Consider the following 20,912-nt stretch of genomic DNA (forward strand, 5'->3'; position numbering starts at 1 on the left):
AAACTCGTTCATTCGAAGCTAAGTCAGCCCTCGTTCCTCGGGACAAACCACACACATCTGGTTTTGGCAACAGTATGGATGGAGGTGGTCACCGCAGAAAACAATTGAGGCCTCCTTTTTTATCTTTCCGGTCTGCTCCTGTCCCTCCTTCCCTGCATCTCTCTTCCACAAGCTGCTCCGTAAATTATTCAGCTCCTCTTTGTACGGCTGTATGAAAGATTTATCCCCTTGGCAAGAGAGATGGCTATGTAGAGCAGGGTCTCTGGTTGCAAGCGACAGCAGCCAGCCATCGTTCCGGTAATTGAGCCCCAAACAGAGATGCTGGCCGAGTGAGGCTTCCAAAAGGAAGCTAGAATCATACAATTGTCAAGTTGGAAGGCGCCCTGAGAGTCGTCTTGTCCAGCCCCCTGCAAGTTGTAGTTGTTGTTATTTCAATGTATTAGTTGCTGACTACAGAAAGAGGGGGATGCGGGTGGCGCTGTGGGTTAAACCACAGAGTCTAGGGCTTGCTGATCAGAAGGTTGGCGGTTTGAATCCCCACGACGGGGTGAGCTCCCGTTGCTTTGTCCCTGCTCCTGCCCACCTAGCAGTTTGCAAGCACACCAGTGCAAGTAGATAAATAGGTACCGCTCTGGCAGGAAGGTAAACGGCGTTTCCGTGCGCTGCTCTGGTTTCACCAGAAGCAGCTTAGTCATGCTGGCCACATGACCCGAAAGCTGTACGCCGGCTGCCTCGGCCAATAAAGCGAGATGAGCGCCGCAACCCCAGAGTCGGTCATGACTGGGCCTAATGGTCAAGGGTCCCTTTACCTTTACCTATACAGAAAGAGGAGGATCATAGTTGTTGGTATCTGTCTGTCTCAAGAGGCAATGGAGTGAGCCTGCAGAGGTGAAGTCAAACCGTTGGGGAATCACAGCACCTGCTGTGGCTGCAGGGCCCAGTAAATTGTAACTGCTGTCACCTGTGTTAGCAGCACGGAAGTGATCTCCCTGGGGTGGGTGTTTGGAGGTCCTGGAATGCTCAAATGACAGATAGATAGTCAAAGCTGGGTAGGAAATGTGGGAGAATCGTACGCTGAAAATGTTGTCTGTTAGAATAAAAGAAAATTATCATAAAGTAATTTGGAGGCATGGGACGCAGGTGGCGCTGTGGGTTAAACCACAGAGCCTAGGATTTGCCGATTAGAAGGTCGGCGGTTCGAATCCCCACCACGGGCTGAACTCCTGTTGCTCGGTCCCTGCTCCTGCCAACCTAGCAGTTCGAAAGCACGTCAAAGTACAAGTAGATAAATAGGTACCGCTCTGGTGGGAAGGTAAACAGCGTTTCCGTGCACTGCTCTGGGTCGCCAGAAGCGGCTTAGTCCTGCTGGCCACATGACCCAGAAGCTGTACGCCGGCTCCCTCAGCTAGTAAAGCGAGATGAGCGCCACAACCCCAGAGTCGGTCACGACTGGACCTAATTGTCAGGGGTCCCTTTACCTTTACCTAATTTGGAGGCGGTATTTAACACCAGTCAGATTAAATCAAATAAACAAGGAATATTCGGTTTTATGTTGGAGGGGATGCCAGGAAACAGGGGATCATGTTCACATGTGGTGGGGGTGTAAATATGTACAATTTTGGGGCAAAGGGTGTTTAACAGAAATCACTGGGTTAACACTGACCAAAAATCCAGAGGTAGCATTACTAACCATTTATGATGGAGTGGGAGGTTTGCAGAAGGCAGCCCAGACATCTGAAGGCAGCCCTGTTTAGGGATGTTTTTAATGTTTGATGTTTTATCGCATTATTTATTATTATTATTATTATTATTATTATTATTATTATTATTATTATTCTGTTGGGAGCCACCCAGAGTGGCTGGGGAATCCGAGCCAGGTGGGTGGGCTATAAATAATAAATTAAAGGTAAAGGGACCCCTGACCGTTAGGTCCAGTCGTGACCGACTCTGGGGTCGTGGCGCTCATCTTGCCTTATTGGCCAAGGGAGCCGGCGTACAGCTTCCAGGACATGTGGCCAGCAGGACTAAGCCGCTTCTGGTGAACCAGAGCAGCGCATGGAAACGCCGTTTACCTTCCCGCCGGAGCGGTACCTATTTATCTACTTGGACTTTGACGTGCTTTCGAACTGCTAGGTTGGCAGGAGCAGGGACCGAGCAATGGGAGCTCACTCCGTCATTGCGAGGATTCGAACCGCCGACCTTCTGATCGGCAAGTCCTAGGCTCCATGGTTTAACCCATAGCGCCACCCACGTCCCTTTAAATAATAAATTACTATTATTATTATTTTATTATAATAATAATATTATTATTACTATTATGTCTGTGTGCTCTCGCCTTTTCCAGAAAAGATGGACACTTTCAGCACCAAGAACTTGGCCTTGCAAGCTCAGAAGAAGCTTCTGAGCAAGATGGCGTCCAAAAACATGGCCAGCATCTTCATTGACGACACCAGCAGCGACATCCTGGACGAACTGTACCGGGTCACCAAGGAGTACACGAGGAACCGCAAGGAAGCCCAGAAGATCATCAAGAACCTGATCAAGGTGGTCATGAAGCTGGGCGTCCTCTACCGCAACGGACAGTTCAACGCGGACGAGCTGGCCCTCATGGATCGCTTCCGGAAGAAGTTGCACGCTTTGGCCATGACCGCCGTCAGCTTCTACCAGATAGACTTCACCTTCGACCGGCGGGTCCTGTCCAACATGCTGAAGGAGTGCTCCGAGCTGCTCCACCAGGCGGTCAACACCCACCTGACCGCCAAGTCCCACTCACGCATTAACCACGTGTTCAACCACTTTGCGGACTACGAGTTCCTCTCGGCCCTCTACGGGTCTTCTGAGCCTTACCGCACACACCTGCAGAGGATCTGCGAAGGGCTCAACCAAATGCTCGATGAAGGGAACATCTGAGAGCCCGGCCCGCCAACTTCCAGAAAGCTTTCTGTGTTGGCAAAGGAACATCAGGAGATGGTTGTTGATTTTGGTGGCCTCCACTTGGACTTCTCCATGCTGTATGGCACGAAGCAAGTTGTGGTCTTTTGGGGTCTGGCTTGGTAATGCTTAGGGGCTTGCAGGGAGGGTGTTGTTCCAGGTTCAAATGGTCCGTCCTCCTCCTCCACTTCATGTGGGAATGTTAAGGATAGTAGGAGAGGATATATTGATTAAGTATTATCCTTCCTTCACTCACGTTAGTAAGTCATGCAGCAGAGCAGATTCTCCTCAGTTTTGAATCTCTTTAGTTAAGTACAGTGGTACCTCGGGTTACATACGCTTCAGGTTACAGACTCCGCTAACCCAGAAATAGTGCTTCAGGTTAAGAACTATGCTTCAGGATGAGAACAGAAATCAGGCTCTGGCAGCGCGGCGGCAGCGGGAGGCCCCATTAGCTAAAGTGGTGCTTCAGGTTAAGAACAGTTTCAGGTTAAGTACGGACCTCCGGAACGAATTAAGTACTTAACCCGAGGTACCACTGTAATCCAATCTGGCTTGCCCAGATGGATTATTCCTCGTGTCCCCTTTTATCCCTCTTAAAAGAAAAAGGCAGAAGAGTCTTTCCATAAAAGTAACAAAAGGTTTACTCACATTCAGTTCAGTTTGATCCCTGAAGGCAGACTTTAGCTTGTAGTTACAGAACACAGTGTGAGTTCATCCCTTATAGGGATTTAGCTCAGGTGCTGCTGGCTGAGAGCCAGCAGACAGCAAAATACATTAAGAGAACAGCATCAAGAGAAGAAAATGGCTGCGTGACTTGGTTCTTTTATGGAGTCAGCCTGGGCTGCACCCATCTCCCAGGTCAACAAGGGAAACAAGGAATGTTGTATTTGACTGCTCCAATGGATTACACCCCACACCTCAATCCTGCGAAATGAAATGGTTTGGCAAAGACCTTCCCTTACCACCAGATGGAAGGTGGGTCTGAATCCGGCCTTCTCCAAAGCAGAAGGTTTGCTTTGCAGGGTCATCAGGCTGAAAGACTCCCTAGCTTAGCATCCTGATTCCATAAGCGGGCATGCAGGTGGTTTGGGGAAGCCCTCATGGAAATTTGGGCTAAGAGGTTGTCACACACACACAAAAACAACCAACCCCTTCCTCTTCCTAAACACTGCAGGGTGGAAGGTAAGATTTATTCTGTCCTGCAGCTTAGCAGCACTTACTCAGATACAGTTTACAACCATAATCCAGCTGTTTATCAGCTCCATCTGGTACACAGGCTGAGACCCTACCTGCCTGCAGACTGTCTCGCCAGACTACTGAACTACTGCAATGCGCTCTATGTGGGGCTACCTTTGAAGGTGACCCGGAAACTACAACTAATCCAGAATGCAGCAGCTACACTGGTGACTGGGAGCAGCCACTGAGACCACATAACACCGGTCTTGAAAGACCTACACTGGCTCCCAGTATGTTTTCGGGCACAATTCAAAGTGTTGGTGCTGACCTTGAAAGCCCTAAATGGCCTCGGTCCAGTATACCTGAAGGAGTATCTCTGTCCCCATCGTTCTGACCGGACACTGAGGTCCAGCGCCGAGGGCCTTCTGGTGGTTCCCTCCCTGCAAGAAGCCAAGTTACAGGGAACCAGGCAGAGGGCCTTCTCGGTGGTGGCGCCCGCCCTGTGGAACGCCCTCCCACCAGATGTCAAAGAGAAAAATAACTACCAAACTTTTAGAAGACATCTAAAGGCAGCCCTGTTTAGGGAAGCTTTTAATGTTTAATAGGTTATTGTATTTTAGTGTTTTGTTGGAAGCCGCCGAGAGTGGCTGGGGGGACCCAGCCAGATGGGTGGGGTATAAATAATAAATTTTTATTATTATCCGTTCTGGAGGTCCAGTTGTAAACCAAAACAGGTTGTAACCCAAGGCGCTCTTTCGCCAATGGGGCCTCCAAAAAAATGGGTTGTAATCCAAAAAAGGGGACACACACTTCCGGGTCTGATGTAGTTGTAACCCAAAACAGTTGCAAGGCAAGGTACCACTGTACCTTTGGCCTGTTCACAATCCCGTTCCTTGGTCCTCATTCCTTCTCCATGAATTTGGCCGACCCTTTTTAAAGGCTCTGAAGGTCACAGCATTGCATTCAGAGAGAAAGTATACCTAGCACTGTGCTAGTTTGGTTTGGCAATGTTCAGTGACTTAGTTCAGAAATCTCTGAGCTACACCTGGAAGCAGTTCCCAGAATTTTTGGTGAACAGAATGTGAATTAAGTTCATTTTGGGGTATAATCTGGAATGATTGCGAGGTCACCTTCAAGTTTATTCTTCTACATGTGTTGTTGAGTTTTGTTTTGTTTTCTACTCTTTAGACTCTTTGAGCCTTTAAGCTTAAAGATCATAATCGCCAGGGGAAATAAATTAAACCGTTCCACATTCCGCTGTGTGTCTTTTGGTGTTTTCGTCGTCTTCTAGAGTATATCTCATACTTCAGTGAAGCACATGGGTGGGCAAACTAAGGCCCAGGGGCCGGATCCGGCCCAATTGCCTTCTCAATCCAGCCCACGGATGGTCCAGGAATCAGCGTGTTTTTACATGAGCAGAATGTGTCCTTTTATTTAAAATGCATCTCTGGGTTATTTGTGGGGCATAGGAATTCGTTCATTATTATTTTTTTCAAAATATAGTCCAGCCCCCCACAAGGTGGACTGGCCCCCTGCTTTGTGAAAGCCCTCAATCTTTCCCAACATTTGGGTCTTTTCCAGGGAGTCTTGTATTCTCATGAGGTGGCCAAAGTACTGGAGCCTCAGCTTCAGTATCTGTCCTTCCAGTGAGCACTCAGGGCTGATTTCCTTCAGAATGGAGAGGTTTGATCTTCTTGCAGTCCATGGGACTCTCAAGAGTCTCCTCCAGCACCATATGTGATCGTAAAAATGTAATTTGAAAAACCAAATTAATAGTAATAGTAATAATAACAACAACAACAACAACAATTCAGTGGTACCTCGGGTTACATACGCTTCAGGTCACAGACACTTCAGGTTAGAGACTCCGCTAACCCAGAAATATTACCTCGGGTTAAGAACTTTGCTTCAGGATGAGAACAGAAATCGCACGGTGGCAGCAGGAGACCCCATTAGCTAAAGTGGTTCTTCAGGTCAAGAACAGTTTCGGGTTAAGAACGGACCTCCAGAATGAATTAAGTACTTAACCCGAGGTACCACTGTAATGAAAGGGACGTGGGTGGCACTGTGGGTTAAACCACAGAGCCTAGGACTTGCAAATCAGAAGGTCGGCGGTTCGAATCCCCGCGACGGGGTGAGCGCCCATTGCTCGGTCCCAGCTCCTGCCAACCTAGCAGTTCGAAAGCATGTCAAAGTGCAAGTAGATAAATAGGTACCACTCCGGCGGGAAGATAAACGGCGTTTCCGTGCGCTGCTCTGGTTCGCCAGAAGCGGCTTAGTCATGCTGGCCACATGACCCGGAAGCTGTACGCCGGCTCCCTCGGCCAATAAAGCGAGATGAGCGGCCACAACTGGACCTAACGGTCAGGGGTCCCTTTACCTTTTTACCACTGTAATAATATTAATGAATAAAGATTTACATTGGGATCTGCTGCCTCTGTGAACCTTGCCACCTGAGGCGGTCGCCTCACCTTGCCTCATGGGTGAGCCGGCCCTATTGGGAAGATATTCCTGGACTAAAGTCGACCCTTTAATCCCAGGAGGTCTCCCTTCTAAAAACGAAGCAAGTCAATTCAGAGATTGCTCGTCTTCCAGAATCTTGGAGCATCTTCCTTCCACACCCCACCAGCTGCCGGCGAACGTCGGCAGCTGCACAGAAGCGCCGCAGAACGACAGGTGATTGATGCTGCCAGCGAAGGAGGCCAGAGATGTAGCGGCAATCCCTTTCCACTCATTAGTCAGCAACCTGCTGAGAGCCTCGTTAATTACATGCCAAGGAAAGCTGTCCTCAGAGGAAGGACGGCTGCTCGCGGCGAAACACAGGAAGATTCCCTACCCAGTCAGACCAAAGTTCACTCCGCTGGTTAAAGAGTGTGGTTGCTGGTAACGCCAAGGTTGCAGGTTCGAGTTGCATATTCCTGCACTGCAAGGGGCTGGACTAGACGACCGCGAGGGTCCCTGCCAACTCTACAATTCTATTTTTCTATCTGTCCAAGAGGCTAATCTTCCCTCGGTCGAATTACGGATCTGGATTAGGACACTTAACTATTGGCTTCGCCTAAACTCAAATCCCCCAAATCTAATATGCCTAGTGCTGCAAGATTGTCACACGAGCGCCGGGACTAAAATTGTCTATCAAAAACTTCACTCCTGTGGTTTATCACCGCAACAGCGACTCACTTTGGGTTTTAGTAAAGCAAGCAGTCTAATTTGTCAGCACCTAAATGATATCGCGGGTGGTGCTGTGGGTTAAACCACAGAGCTTAGGACTTGCCGATCATAAGGTCGGCGGTTTGAATCCCCGCGATGACGGGGTGAGCTCCCGTTGCTCGGTCCCTGCTCCTGCCAACCTAGCAGTTCGAAAGCACATCAAAGTGCAAGTAGATAAATAGGTACCACTCCGGCGGGAAGGTAAACGGTGTTTCCGTGCGCTGCTCTGGTTCGCCAGAAGCGGCTTAAGTCCTGCTGGCCACATGACCCGGAAGCTGTACGCCGGCTCCCTCAGCCAATAAAGCGAGATGAGCGCCGCAACCCCAGAGTCGGCCACAACTGGACCTAATGGTCAGGGGTCCCTTTACCTTTACCTATATGATATCGAGCGTCAAAACAACTTGGCCACAATAAGGAAATTTTGCCCATGGTATGACTATTTTCCACCTTCCCATTTTGACTCTCTGGCACCCCATCTGTATCACCTAGCACTTCTAAAACATAGACACGCTTTTACTCTCGCAAGATTGAATGTCGTGCCCTCGGCTGGACTTGAGGGACGTTTCCAACAGATTCCACACGGAAAACGCTTATGTCCCTGTGGAGATGGCAGCACCAAATTGTAGCTGTGAGAGGCAGAACAACAACAGGAAAACCCCCCAGAAACCTGTTGTTGTTCTGCCTCTCACAGCTACAATAAACCTACCATTAAAATTATGGACTGGTCATTTCTTCGTCGGGGGGCAAATTTAGCAGGGGATCAAATACTTTTTCCCCCTCACTGTATGTTGCTTCAACATGTGATTTTCTTCAGTAACGTTTCGTTCTGGGTTTGGGGGGGGATGTTTCAACGTGTTGTACATCACCTTGAGATTTTTTTTTCTTTAAAATACATAGTGGTTATAGAAATGAGGGGGACAGCTCTGGCTCTGGCTTTTGCTTTTAAATTTTTCTGGTGTTGTGGGTGGGAATGTATTTATGTGGTAGAGTCATCATTTATCGTTCCATGTCATTCTGCGACATAATCTTACAAGCTTATTTGACCTTGCACCAGGGGTTAGTTTGCTTTTCATGGCGTTGCATTGTTCCTTCAAGAAAACTCTTCAATGCAATATATATATATTTTAAAATAACAATACTAATAACAATAAGACACTGCTCTTTTCAATGCTGTTGAGCATGGGTAGGCAAACTAAGGCCCAGGGGCTGGATCCGGCCCAATCGCTTTCTAAATCCAGCCCGCGGACGGTCCAGGAATCAACGTGTTTTTACATGAACAGAATGTGTCCTTTTATTTGAAATGAATCTCTGGGTCATTTGTGGGACATAGGAATTCATTCATATATATTTTTCTAAATTTAGTCCGGCCCCCCACAAGGTCTGAGGGACAGTGGAATGGCCCCCTGCTGAAAAAGTTTGCTGACCTCTCCTCTTGAGAGCAAGATAGACGAGACTTAGCGCCCAGGAAATGGACGCAGCAGCAGCAGCAAAGAGACGAACAGAGGGAAACTGTAAGATATATATATATTCTGATTTATTCGAACTATTGCCCTTTTTCACCAAGGAAGAGAGAAGGTGGGATTCTGTTGTGGTTATTAAGCTGGCTTACGGAGGGGGAAGACAAGGTGGGGAGGGAATGCGCCGGTGTATTTATTTGGTCCTTTCTGGATGAAAAACGATCAGAGGAATCGAAACGTCTGTGATGGTTTTCGGACGCAGTCTCTCTGTGACAGCTGCCGCTGGTCTCCCCCAGATCTGGTGCTGCACCATCAGACTGGAAGCGAAGATTGCTAGGATGATAAACGGCGCCCCAAATTTATTCCCCGCACCGCCGGTGACAATTCGTATTCCGAGAGACCGCTGCCAAAGCAGAACGCCAGAAACATCTCAAGAGGAGCTTTCAGGGTTTGTGGTGCCAAAGCACTGTGCAGTTCTGCAAACACTTCCTCCAATTCCTACTCCAGCGTAGCACAGGAGAGAGGTCCCCACCCCTGCAAGAGTCGGCCAGAAGATCCGCTTGCAATGTCCCCGTCAAAGCACAGCACCTTCTAACAGGCATGGGAACTCGGCGATTCACAGCTCGTCGTGGGCCGTTTTGGCGATGATCAGCAGCTTGGAGAGCTCTGAGCGGAATTTGCCTTCCTTGTGAGACACTGCAAAGGGGAGAAGACGACAGCAGGGTGAACAGAAGGGCAGAAAACACAAGGAAAGGCAGTATCACAGCTGCTCAACAGCGGAACAGTCTCTCCTATTTAAACAGAGGTTGGATGGCCATCTGTCGTGTAGGATCACGCAGGTGGCGCTGTGGAGACACGATTTGTTCTCAAACTAAATGGGCACAGGTAACCAATTTGCCCACAAGCAGTCTCTTGAGAGGGACGCGGGTGGCGCTGTGGGTTAAACCACAGAGCCTAGGGCTTGCCGATCAGAAGGTCGGCGGTTGTCCCGTTGCTCGGTCCCTGCTCCTATCAACCCAGCAGTTCGAAAGCACGTCAAAGTGCAAGTAGATAAACAGGTACCGCTCTGGTGGGAAGGTAAACGGTGTTTCCGTGCGCTGCTCTGGTTCGCCAGAAGTGGCTTAGTCATGCTGGCCACATGACCTGGAAGCTGTACGCCGGCTCCCTCGGCCAGTAAAGTGAGATGAGCGCCACAACCCCAGAGTCGTCCGCGACTGGACCTAATGGTCAGGGGTCCCTTTACCTTTACTAGTCTCTTGAGAGTCCCATGGACTGCAAGAAGATCAAACCTCTCCGTTCTGAAGGAAATCAGCCCTGAGTGCTCACTGGAGGGACAGATCCTGAAGCTGAGGCTCCAAGACTTTGGCCACCTCATGAGAAGAGAAGACTCCCTGGAAAAGACCCTGATGTTGGGAAAGATGGAGGGCACAAGGAGAAGGGGACGACAGAGGACGAGGTGGTGGGACAGTGTTCTCGAAGCTACCAGCATGAGTCTGACCAAACTGCGGGAGGCAGTGGAAGACAGGAGGGCCTGGCGTGCTCTGGTCCAGGGGGGCACAAAAAGTCGGACACGACTAAACAAGAACACAGTTCCAGTAAGCAATTTGACCACAAGAGGACAGAGCCGGCGTACGTTATCTGAGCTACAGAACAAGCTTCAGAAAACCGACCACTGCTTAGGAGCCACAGATGTGACGGTTAAGCTCCCATTCCCCATACATGCGAAAGGTCAGAAGCAATAGCCTTCTCTGGCACATCCCTTGCACCCGGTACACTGCCACCAAACATGGAAGCTTGATTGACTGATAGATTGATAGATTGATTGATTGATTGATTGATTTGCCCACAAGAGGACAGAGCCGGCGTACGTTATCTCAGCTACAGAACAAGCTTCAGAAAACCGGCCACTGATTGATTATCCTACTGCATTGATATCCCACTTTGCTCCAGTGAGCTCATGATGATATGCAGCATGACTCTAAAAAAATATATTTAAAAATCTTTACTCCACCCCAGGGAAGCAGTTTAGGATGCAAACCCAAAACCACCTAGTGAACTTTATATCGGGTGATGATACAATGGACTAAAGATTTTGGATATAATATTCAGTTAGAATCCTGGGAAAGGTTACGGAAGGAAGGTATCGATTTTACTGCATGCAGTGCCCTTAAAGAAAATGTTGTGAAAATGATGTACAGATGGTATTTAACACCGGCTAAAAAGGGACGCGGGTGGCGCTGTGGGTTAAACCACAGAGCCTAGGACTTGCCGATCAGAAGGTCGGCGGTTCAAATCCCCGCGACGGGGTGAGCTCCATTGCTCAGTCCTAGCTCCTGCCAACCTAGCAGTTCGAAAGCACGTCAAAGTGCAAGTAGATAAATAGGTACCACTCCGGCGGGAAGGTAAACGGTGTTTCCGTGCATTGCTCTGGTTCGCCAGAAGCGGCTTAGTCCTGCTGGCCACATGACCCGGAAGCTGTACGCCGGCTCCCTTGGCCAGTAAAGTGAGATGAGCACCGCAACGTCGGCCACGACTGGACCTAATGGTCAGGGGTCCCTTTACCTTTAAACTAGCTAAAATGTGGAAGACAAGAACCAATGAGGTTTGGAAGTGTAAGGAAAGGGAAGGTATCTTCTACCGCATGTGGTGCTGAGCTCCTGCCCCGAACGCTCTGGAGGCTTTCTCCGCCCCAAGCAGCCCTCTGTACCCCCGAAGTAGTGTCATCAGCCCCTCCCACTGCTACTCACCTGCCGTTTCGGTCACCTGGAATTCCTCCTCCTTTAAGGGAATGTCACTCTGCCCTCCAACCGCAGCTGTGGACTGCAACAAGACAGAAGGTACTCAGACGGGCATGTCCCAAAATTTCTCTCCCGCCTGCTGCTCAAACTAGTCTTCACAGGAACACAGGAATCTGCCTTCCACTGATTCAGGGCGCTGGGTCTATCCAAGCCCAATGCCATCAACACCAAGTGTGGGGAAGGAACCCTTTGGACGGCCAGGTTTTTTGACACTCCAATTCTTATTATCCCAAGCAAGCCTTGGCCAGTGGAGTTGTAGTCAAGCAATGTTTGGCAGAAGGACCTGACCGGCAGAAGGACCTGAAGGTCTTTGCTTACTTATTTGTTAGTTGCTTTTCTCAGTAGCCTAAAATGGCTTCCCCCTTACTACCAAGCCAGGTTCAAGTCTGTTGTAATAATAGTAATAATTTATTATTTATAGCCCACTCATCTGGCTCAGTTTCCCCAGCCACCCTGGGCGGCTCCCAACAGAATATTAAAAGCACAATAAAACATGCAACATTAAAAGCTTCCCTAAACAGGGTTGCCTTCAGGTGTCTTCTAAAAGTCAGGTAGTTGTTTATTTCCTTGACATCTGATGGGAGGGTGTTCCACAGGGCGGGCGCCACCACCAAGAAGGCCCTCTGCCTGGTTCCCTGCAACTTTGCTTCTTGCAATGAGGGAACCGCCAGAAGGCCCTCGGAGCTGGACCTCAGTGTCCAGGCTGGACAATGGGGGTGGAGACGCTCCTTCAGGTATACTGGACCCAGGCTGTTTAGGGCTTGAAAGGTCAGCACCAACACTTTGAATTGTGCCCAGAAACGTACTGGGAGCCAAGGCAGGTCTTTTAGGACTGGTGTTATATGGTCTCAGTGGCCACTCCTGGTCACCAGTCTAGCTGCCGCATTCTGGCTTAGTTGCAGTTTCCAGGTCACCGTTAAAAGGAGCCCCATGTAGAGCGCATGGCAGTAGTCCAAGCAGGAGATAACCAGAGCATGCACCACTTTGGCAAGACAGTCTGAGGGCAGGGAGGGTCTCAGACTGCGTACCAGATGGTAGACAGCTGCCCTGGACACAGAATTGACCTGCAACTCCATGGACAAGTGTGAGTCCAAAACGACTCCCAGGCTGAGCTCCTGGTATTTCAGGGGCACAGTTACCCTATTCAGGGCTAATCTACTAAGCCCTGCACAACTTAGGTCCAGGGACTGCCCAAACCCTGATATCCCAACTCGATCACTACAGGGGTGGGAGAGGCTCATTTGATAATAGCAAGAATTGCCCCAATCCTGTGGAACTCCCTGCCAAGAGATTCAGCAGGCACCTCCTGTGCCAACTTTCAAATACCTGATGATACCTTTTCTAGCCTATCAGACCTATGAAGGCCATTAAGAATACAATTATTTTCATATTGAGATATTTGTAGAATTTGGAATAAATTCTTCCAACTTTTCTTCTTTTTTTTCCTTCTTTTTTCTCTTTTGTTCTTTTTAGATATATGTGTGTGCTCATCTGAAATATATATGTATGTACGTATGTATGTATGTATTTAGGGACGCAGGTGGCGCTGTGGGTTAAACCACAGAGCCTAGGACTTGCCGATCAGGAGATTGCGGTTCAAATCCCCGCGACGGAGTGAGCTCCCTTTGCTCGGTCCCTGCTCCTGCCAACCTAGCAGTTTGAAAGCACCTCAAAGTGCAAGTAGATAAATAGGTACCCCTCTAGCGGGAAGGTAAACAGCGTTTCCGTGCGCTGCTCTGGTTCACCAGAAGCAGCTTCGTCCTGCTGGCCACATGACCCGGAAGCTGTATGCCGGCTCCAACGGCCAGTAAAGTGAGATGAGCGCCGCAACCCCAGAGTCGTCCACGACTGGACCTAATGGTCAGGGGTCCCTTTACCTTTACATGTCCAGGTCAATAAAACAGGAATCAAGGAGGAATGTGGAATGCATTTAGCAAATCCCGGAGGTCATAAACAGGAAAGGAAGGATGGCACTGAAAAATAGTATTTAACATCTCCTTGTGAACTCTCGACTGGACCTAATAGTCAAGGGTCCTCTACCTTTACCTTTATGTATGTATTTGCAATATTTTGCTTATATTTTGTAATAATTATGTTAAATGAATTAATTAAAAAAGAATACAATTGAATAACTGTATTCAATAACTAAGAACAATTGGTGTCTGTTTTTAATATTGTTATGGTTTCTATTGTGTGGCTTTATTGCTGTAAACACTTCTGATATGTTTTTATTTGTATTTTTTTTATGATGCAGCAGCATACAAACACTGTTATGTATAACACATAATGTTATGTGTTTGTTGTACAATGGAATTTAGACAGGGCCGTTTCTACGTGGAGATGCCAAGGATCCAACAACAGACCTTTGGCCAGCCCCCACCTCACCCTAGAAACAGAAAAGACTTACGTAGGCCATGCCATATTCAATCTTCGCTCCTTTGACCTCGCCTTTAAACTGGGTGAAGAAGAGGTAAGACTTTCCTTGAGGCCTTGGACGTGAAAGGAAAGGACAAAATGTAAAGCCACCGCATTAAGAGAGGAAGAGGTTGTTATGCGGGTTATATGTAGGGACGCGGGTGGCGCTGTGGTCTGAACAACCGAGTCTCTTGGGCTTGCCAGTCAGAAGGTCAGTGGTTTGAATCCCCGCAACGGGGTGAGCTCCCATTGCTCTGTCCCAGCTCCTGCCAACCTTAGCAGTTTGAAAGCACACCAGTGCAAGTAGATAAAGAGGTACCACTGCGGCAGGAAGGTAAACAGCATTTCCGTGCACTATGGTTTCCGTCACAGTGTCCCGTTGCACCAGAAGCGGTTTAGTCCTGCTGGCCACATGACCCGGAAAGCTGTCTGTCGACAAATGCCGGCTCCCTCGGCCTGAAAGCTAGAGGAGCATTGCAACCCCACAGTTGCCTTTGACTAGACTTAACCATCCGGGGGTTCTTTACTTATGCAAAGATGTCAGGCTGGGTGATTAAGAGGAAATGTTCAGGTGCTTAAACTAGGGGAGAGGAAGAGCAGGAACTTGTTGGCCTTGTCATCTTTGCTGCGCAGCCAACAGGCTCTGGCCTCACAGCCCTCCCCACACTGAACATGCACGGCAGGGAGCCCACCGTAGTCGAAGAGGCTATTTGTGTGATTTAGAACTCGCCACAGTCCCAACCTCTGCAGGCTTTTGCCCTGCGATCCACGGACAGTTGTGAAGCAGAAAAAAAGTGATGCAATCTACAGGGCGGGGTTTGCAAGCCCATCCCAACACTTCTCCTATCCCAGGGATGTCCAACAGGTCAATGTCCAAAAAAAACTCAACAACTGTGGCTGGTCCTCTTCCAAGAAGCTCAACAACTTTGGTCAATCCAATGGGTAGATCACTGCCAGTTTTTTTTTTATAGTGGGAGTAGATCAAAGTCTCTTGGAAGTTGGATATACAAACCAAATCTTTATTATGGTCATAGACCAGCATAAAGGAGGGCTAAAAAAGGTAAAGGTAAAGGGACCCCTGACCATTAGGTCCAGTCGTGGCCGACTCTGGGGTTGCAGCGCTCATCTCGCTTTACTGGCCGAGGGAGCCAATGTACAGCCTCCAGATCATGTGGCCAGCATGACTAAGCCGCTTCTGGCGAACCAGAGCAGCGCACGGAAACGCCGTTTACCTTCCCGCCGGAGTGGTACCTATTTATCTACTTCCACTTTGACACGCTTTCAAACTGCTAGGTTGGCAGGAGCTGGGACCGAGCAACCCCATCGCAGGGATTCAAACCGCTGACCTTCTGATCGGCAAGTCCTAGGCTCTGTGGTTTAACCCACAGCGCCACCCGCGTCCCAAAAGGGGGGGTACAGTCATTTAAACTCTGAAAAAATTTTAGTTTGTAAAAATCTAAAAGAAGCTAGGGAAGTCTAAAAGAAGGGTTAGGAACATTAGGCGGATGTGGCAGAGCATAAGAGGTTAGTATCTACAAGACTACAGCTATCAGTCTACAGAGCACTCTGATGCGAGTGCTCATTAAATCTAGTTTGAGGCACAGGTCATCATCGTCTGACGAATTTTGAGCGCTGCTGTGCAGAATCTGGCAACACTGCATGTTGTTGCCAGGTTGGTATCTGAAAGCAGCGAGAAGGTATAGAGTTGTCCTGTGCACCCTGGGTACTTATACAGTACAGTGGTACCTCGGTTTAAGAACATTCCTGTTTACAAACGATTCACTTTACGAACTCCGCAAAACCGGAAATAGCGTCTTGGTTTGAGAACTTTACCTCGGTCTACCTACAGGACCACCACTCCTGGTATGTCCCGCGGAGGACCTTAAGGTCCACAAATGACAACACTTTGGAGGTCCCAAGTCGCAAGGTGGTTAGATTGGCCTCAACTAGGGCCAGGGCCTTTTCAGTACAGGCCCCGACTTGGTGGAACATTCTGTCACAAGAGACTAGGGCCCTGCGGGACTTGACATCTTTCCGCAGGGCCTGCAAGACAGAGCTGTTCCGCCTGGCCTTTGGTTTGGACTCCGTCTGACCCTTATGTTTCCCTCCCTTTAGGGTTTTGATCTATGGGCTACTTTTAAAATGAGGCTGCATTTTACATTGTATTTTAACCTGTATTTTAAATTGTTTTTTTTTTCTTATTATGTTTTAATTGTAATTTTACTGGTCTTAGCCGCCCCGAGCCCGGCTCTGGCCGGGGAGGGCGGAGTAGAAATAATAAATAATAAATAATAATAATAATTTTTATTTATACCCCGCCCTCCCCAGCCAAGGCCAGGCTCAGAGCAGCTTACAAGCAATAATAAAAACAAGTTGAATGATTACAACTTAAAAACAAAATTAAAATACAACATTAAAATAATGAAACATTAAAACATTAAAATGCAGCCTCATCGCAGGAGGAGGAAAAGGAAAAAAGAGAGGGAGGGAATCAAATTGGCTCCAAGCCAAAGGCCAGGCGGAACAACTCTGTCTTACAGGCCCTGTGGAAAGAAATCAGATCCTGCAGGGCCCTGGTCTCATGAGGCAGAGCGTTCCACCAGGTGGGAGCCAGTGTTGAAAAGGCCCTGGTTGATGCTAATCTGACTTCCTTAGGGCCCGGGACCTCTAGGGTGTTGCTATTTATGGACCTTAAGGTCCTCCGTGGGGCATACCAGGAGAGGCGGTCCCATAGGTACGAGGGTCCTAGGCCATGAAGGGCTTTAAAGGTCAAAAGCAGCACCTTAAATCTGACCCTGTACTCCACCGGGAGCCAGTGCAGCTGGAAAAGCACTGGGTGAATATGCTCCCATGGCAGAGACCCCGTGAGGAGCCTCGCTGCTGCATTCTGCACCCGCTGGAGTTTCTGGGACAGCTTCAAGGGCAGCCCCGCGTAGAGCAAATTACAGTAGTCAAGCCTGGAGGTGACCGTTGCATGGATCACTGTGGCCAGATCGGGGCGGGAAAGGTATTATTATTATTACTCACCTCCAGATGGAACAGGAAAACAGCTGCTTATCTTCACTGATCCCAATGCTCATCTGCCATTTCTTGGAAGGGAAAAGGAATAACAGTCAATCTCAGCATTTAGGCCCACACTTACCTATCAGATAAGCAAGATCTGCCTATCAGATAAAACTTAGCCGTGAGCAAACTGCAGCTGCTACTAGGAAAGCTAACCAACAAATTGAAATCAGCAGGAGACAAACAAAAGAGAATGTCTCCACCCCATTGTGGCTCCCTTTTATTACATACACAGCCCAACAAAACAACAACATAAACCCCACAACTGGGGTTTATTGATACAAATCAATATGGCTAATTTGACCCAACAACCTCCCACCCCCTCTCACACACAAATAAATCTCACAGCAATCTACCAAATTCAACCAATAATAATAATAATAATTTATTATTTGTACCCCGCCCATCTGGCTGGGCCTCCCCAGCCACTCTGGGCGGCTTCCACAGAGACCAAAAATACACTAAAATGTCACATATTAAAAACTTCCCGTAACAGGGCTGCCTTAAGATGTCTTCTGAATGTCAGGTAGTTGTTTATCTCTTTGACATCTGGTGGGAGGGCGTTCCACAGGGCGGGTGCCACCACCAAGAAGGCCCTCTGCCTGGTTCCTTGTAGCGTTGCTTCTCGCAGTGAGGGAACGACCAGAAGGTCCTCGGCGCTGGATCTCAGCATCCGGGCAGAACGATGGGTACTTAAGTACTTAATTCGTTCCGGAGGTCCGTTCTTAGCCTGAAACTGTTCTTAACCTGAAGCACCACTTTAGCTAATGGGGCCTCCTGCTGCTGCCGCGCCGCCGGAGCAAGATTTCTGTTCTCATCCTGAAGCAAAGTTCTTAACCTGAAGCACTATTTCTGGCTTAGTGGAGTGTGTAACCTGAAGCGTATGGAACCTGAAGTGTATGTAACCCAAGGTACCGCAGTAATAATAATAATAATAATAATAATAATAATAATAATAGTTATTTTATTTATACTCTGCCCATCTGACTGGGTGGCTTCCAACATATATTAAAACATTAAACGTTAAGAAAACCTTCCCTATCCTATCTGGGCAGAACAATGGGGATGGAAACGCTCCTTCAGGTATGCTAGGCCAACGCCATTTAGGGCTTTAAAGGTACTAGTTGTAGTTTCCGGGTCACCCTCAAAGGTAGCCCCACGTAGAGCGCATTGCAGTAGTCCAAGCGGGAGATAACCAGAGCATGCACCACTCTGGCGAGACAGTCCGCAGGCACGTAGGGTCTCATCCTGCGTACCAGGTGGAGCTGGTAGACAGCTGCCCTGGATACAGGATTGACCTCCGCCTCCATGGACAGCTGTGAGTCCAAAATGACTCCCAGGCTGCGCACCTGGTCCTTCAGGGGCACAGTTACCCCACTCAGGACCAGGGAGTCCTCCACACCTGCCCGCCCCCAATCAACCATGCTCTGGGTTCCCCAATCTCTCACCACTCTGGGTTCCCCAATCTTCACCACCATTGGAGACTATTAAATGAACAGATGAAGAACCTATTGATGTGACGCTGACATAAAACCCCACACATAGACTGCGGGTGGGGAGGGGAAAAAAATTCTCCCCCTCTACGCCACCTCACAATGCCTCACACCAAATGTAACAGTTTAGGAAAATGTTAAGTGTTCCACCTTATAGAATTGAAGAGTGTCGCTCCAGATTCAGAATTAAGGGCAGTAGCTGCGGGGAAAGCTAAGTAAAATTGGTCTTAGGATTAACACAACTCACTTCGTTGGTCCCACCTTGAGCAGCATAGGTGAAGGTGCAGGTGTAGTCTCCCTGAAGGAAAGAAAGAAACAGAAACGAGGGATTTAAAACACTCGGCGCTTTCTTCCATGGGACAAAGCTGGTTAACAGGTTATCAAGAGAGGAGCCGAGAAAACGAACACGGAAGTGTGAATATAAAATATAATGAATATATACAGTGGTACCTCGGGTTAAGTACTTAATTCGTTCCGGAGGTCCGTACTTAACCTGAAACTGTTCTTAACCTGAGGGACCACTTTAGCTAATGGGGCCTCCCGCTGCTGCCGCGCCACCGGAGCACGATTTCTGTTCTCATCCTGAAGCAAAGTTCTCAACCTGAAGAACTATTTCTGGGTTAGCGGAGCCTGTAACCTGAAGTGTATGTAACCCGAGGTACCACTGTAATATGAAAACTCTCCCAGAGCCAGTGTGGGGTAACGGTTCTAGAGTGTTGGACTAGGGCCTGGCAGAAGCCAGGGTTCAAATGCCCTACTCAGCCATGGAGCTCTCTAGATGTGACCGGGGGAAGGGAGACAGTCACTGCCTTGCCTCGGCCCAGCCCTACCTCACAGGGTTGTTGTGGGTGTGAAATGAGGAGGGTTAGGAGAACCACGTGAACCGCGTTCAAGCTCCATGGAGGGAAAGGTGGGAGACAAATGCAATTACTGCAATAAATAAATAAATACGTGCAATAAATAAATGCATTCACTGCAATAAATGAATAAATATGCACAATAAATGAATGCAATTACTGCAATAAGTAAATGTAATAGATAAATATGCACAATAAGTAAATGCAATAAATGAATAAACCTGCACAATAAAGGAATGCAATTACTGCAATAAGTAAATGCAAAAAATGCAATTACTGCAATAAAGGTAAAGGGACCTTTAGGTCCAGTCGCGGCCGACTCTGGGGTTGCGGCACTCATCTCGCTTTATTGGCCGAGGGAACCAGCGTACAGCTTCCGGGTCATGTGGCCAGCATGACTAAGCTGCTTCTGGCGAACCAGAGCAGTGCATGGAAACGCCATTTACCTTCCCGCCAGAGCGGTACCTATTTATCTACTTGCACATGACGTGCTTTCGAACTGCTAGGTTGGCAGGAGCAGGGACCGAGCAACAGGAGCTCACCCCGTCGAGGGGATTCGAACCGCCGACCTTCTGATCGGCAAGCCCGAGGCTCTGTGGTTTAGCCCACAGCGCCAACCACGTCCCTTAAAATGAATGCAATTACTGCAATAAGTAAAAGCAAAAAATGCAACTGCTGCAATAAATAAATAAATGCAATAAAAACAATAAACAAGCAAGAAAATGAAACAATTGAAATAAAAATTGGTAAGAGTGTGCTTATAATAAGCACACTCTTACCAATTTTTAATTAATTAATTTTTAATTAATTAATTTTTAATTAATTAATTTTTAATTAATTAATTTTTAATTAATTAATTTTAATTAATCAATTTTTAATCAATTGATTGATTGATTGATTAACATAAATGAGAAGTGCACACACTTCTAGGCTCAGAGGTGCCAAGCCCAACAGAACCAAAGTTTCCCCCTAACTACGGGTGCCGCGAAGGGATACGCCCCGCCCTCTCCGCCGCGAGGCCACGCCCGGGGCTTCGCTCCAGCCAATCAGAGCGCTGCCCCGTCCGCCGGGTCAGGCGCGTCTCAGCCAATCAGCGGTCGCCACCTCCGCCCGGCTCTCACCAGGCTCTTCGAGAACGAGTGGGCGGCTCCGCCGGGCCTCACGTCGAACTCGGCCGTGCTTTGCTCCCCCTCGGCCCCGGCCTCCGCCGCGGGAAGAAGAGGGAGGAGGAGGAAGGCGGCGGCGGCCGCCGCCAGACCGTTCCAAAGCCGCCGAGCTCTGACCGACCTGGGCGCCGCCATCTTTGGAGGGGGAAAAACCCGGATGGGCGGGGGCTACGGCGAGCCGCGGTGGCCAAACCGCGTCCTTCGCGTTGCCTGCGCAGGCGCGTTGTGTTTTCCTTGACGCCGCGGCGGCCATCTTTGCAGCGGGCAAAGGATGGTTAACCCTTTGCTGCCGAGTCTTTTTTCCCCCACGTCCAAGAGCGCAGATAGAAAGCACGTTTCTTCT

General features: G+C 48.7%; 3 protein-coding genes and 1 long non-coding RNA gene across 6 annotated transcripts in view; 2 read left to right on the top strand and 2 right to left on the bottom strand.

Annotated features, from left to right (window-relative positions):
• SEMA6B (semaphorin 6B) overlaps nucleotides 1-10,551 on the bottom strand; it is a 388,774-nt gene extending 378,223 nt beyond the window's left edge. Inside the window, exon 1 of the mRNA XM_081895459.1 lies at nucleotides 10,366-10,551. The gene's annotated coding sequence lies outside the window, so the exon portion shown is untranslated. The remainder of the gene's footprint in view (nucleotides 1-10,365) is intronic.
• Nucleotides 1-20,912, top strand: part of LOC309361041 — a 559,475-nt gene that overhangs the window by 416,114 nt on the left and 122,449 nt on the right. The window lies entirely within an intron of this gene.
• TNFAIP8L1 (TNF alpha induced protein 8 like 1) overlaps nucleotides 1-20,912 on the top strand; it is a 228,906-nt gene that overhangs the window by 11,307 nt on the left and 196,687 nt on the right. For 2 of the 3 annotated variants that reach the window (XM_081895950.1, XM_081895949.1), the window contains one exon: nucleotides 2,345-3,791. In XM_081895950.1, coding sequence (XP_081752076.1) covers nucleotides 2,350-2,910 — 561 coding nt within the window. In that variant the 5' untranslated portion in view covers nucleotides 2,345-2,349 and the 3' untranslated portion in view covers nucleotides 2,911-3,791. Of the gene's footprint in view, nucleotides 1-2,344; nucleotides 3,792-20,912 lie in introns of those variants that run through there. The other variant, XR_014164263.1, reaches the window with a different exon arrangement.
• Nucleotides 8,839-20,735, bottom strand: MYDGF (myeloid derived growth factor). Its single transcript, XM_081895954.1, has 6 exons — nucleotides 20,525-20,735; nucleotides 18,794-18,844; nucleotides 17,018-17,079; nucleotides 13,983-14,064; nucleotides 11,525-11,597; nucleotides 8,839-9,473 (listed from the first exon to the last, which is right to left on the bottom strand). Exons 1-6 carry the CDS (start codon nucleotides 20,702-20,704, stop codon nucleotides 9,394-9,396), a joined length of 528 nt encoding a protein of 175 aa, XP_081752080.1. The 5' UTR covers nucleotides 20,705-20,735; the 3' UTR covers nucleotides 8,839-9,393.

This window comes from Podarcis melisellensis, assembly GCF_964234715.1.
Source record: "Podarcis melisellensis genome assembly, chromosome: 18".
NCBI classification, from domain to species: domain Eukaryota; kingdom Metazoa; phylum Chordata; class Lepidosauria; order Squamata; family Lacertidae; genus Podarcis; species Podarcis melisellensis.

What these genes read in the sequence shown, in the direction of transcription:
- MYDGF (XM_081895954.1), bottom strand. Translation starts at nt 20,704, where the DNA reads ATGGCGGCGCCCAGGTCGGTCAGAGCTCGGCGGCTTTGGAACGGTCTG. An exon ending in TTTTCCTGTTCCATCTGGAG is followed by an intron (nt 14,065 to 17,017) that starts GTGAGTAATAAT and finishes TTCACGTCCAAG; the next exon opens with GCCTCAAGGAAAGTCTTACC. An exon ending in CCAGGTGACCGAAACGGCAG is followed by an intron (nt 9,474 to 11,524) that starts GTGAGTAGCAGT and finishes TCCCCTTTGCAG; the next exon opens with TGTCTCACAAGGAAGGCAAA.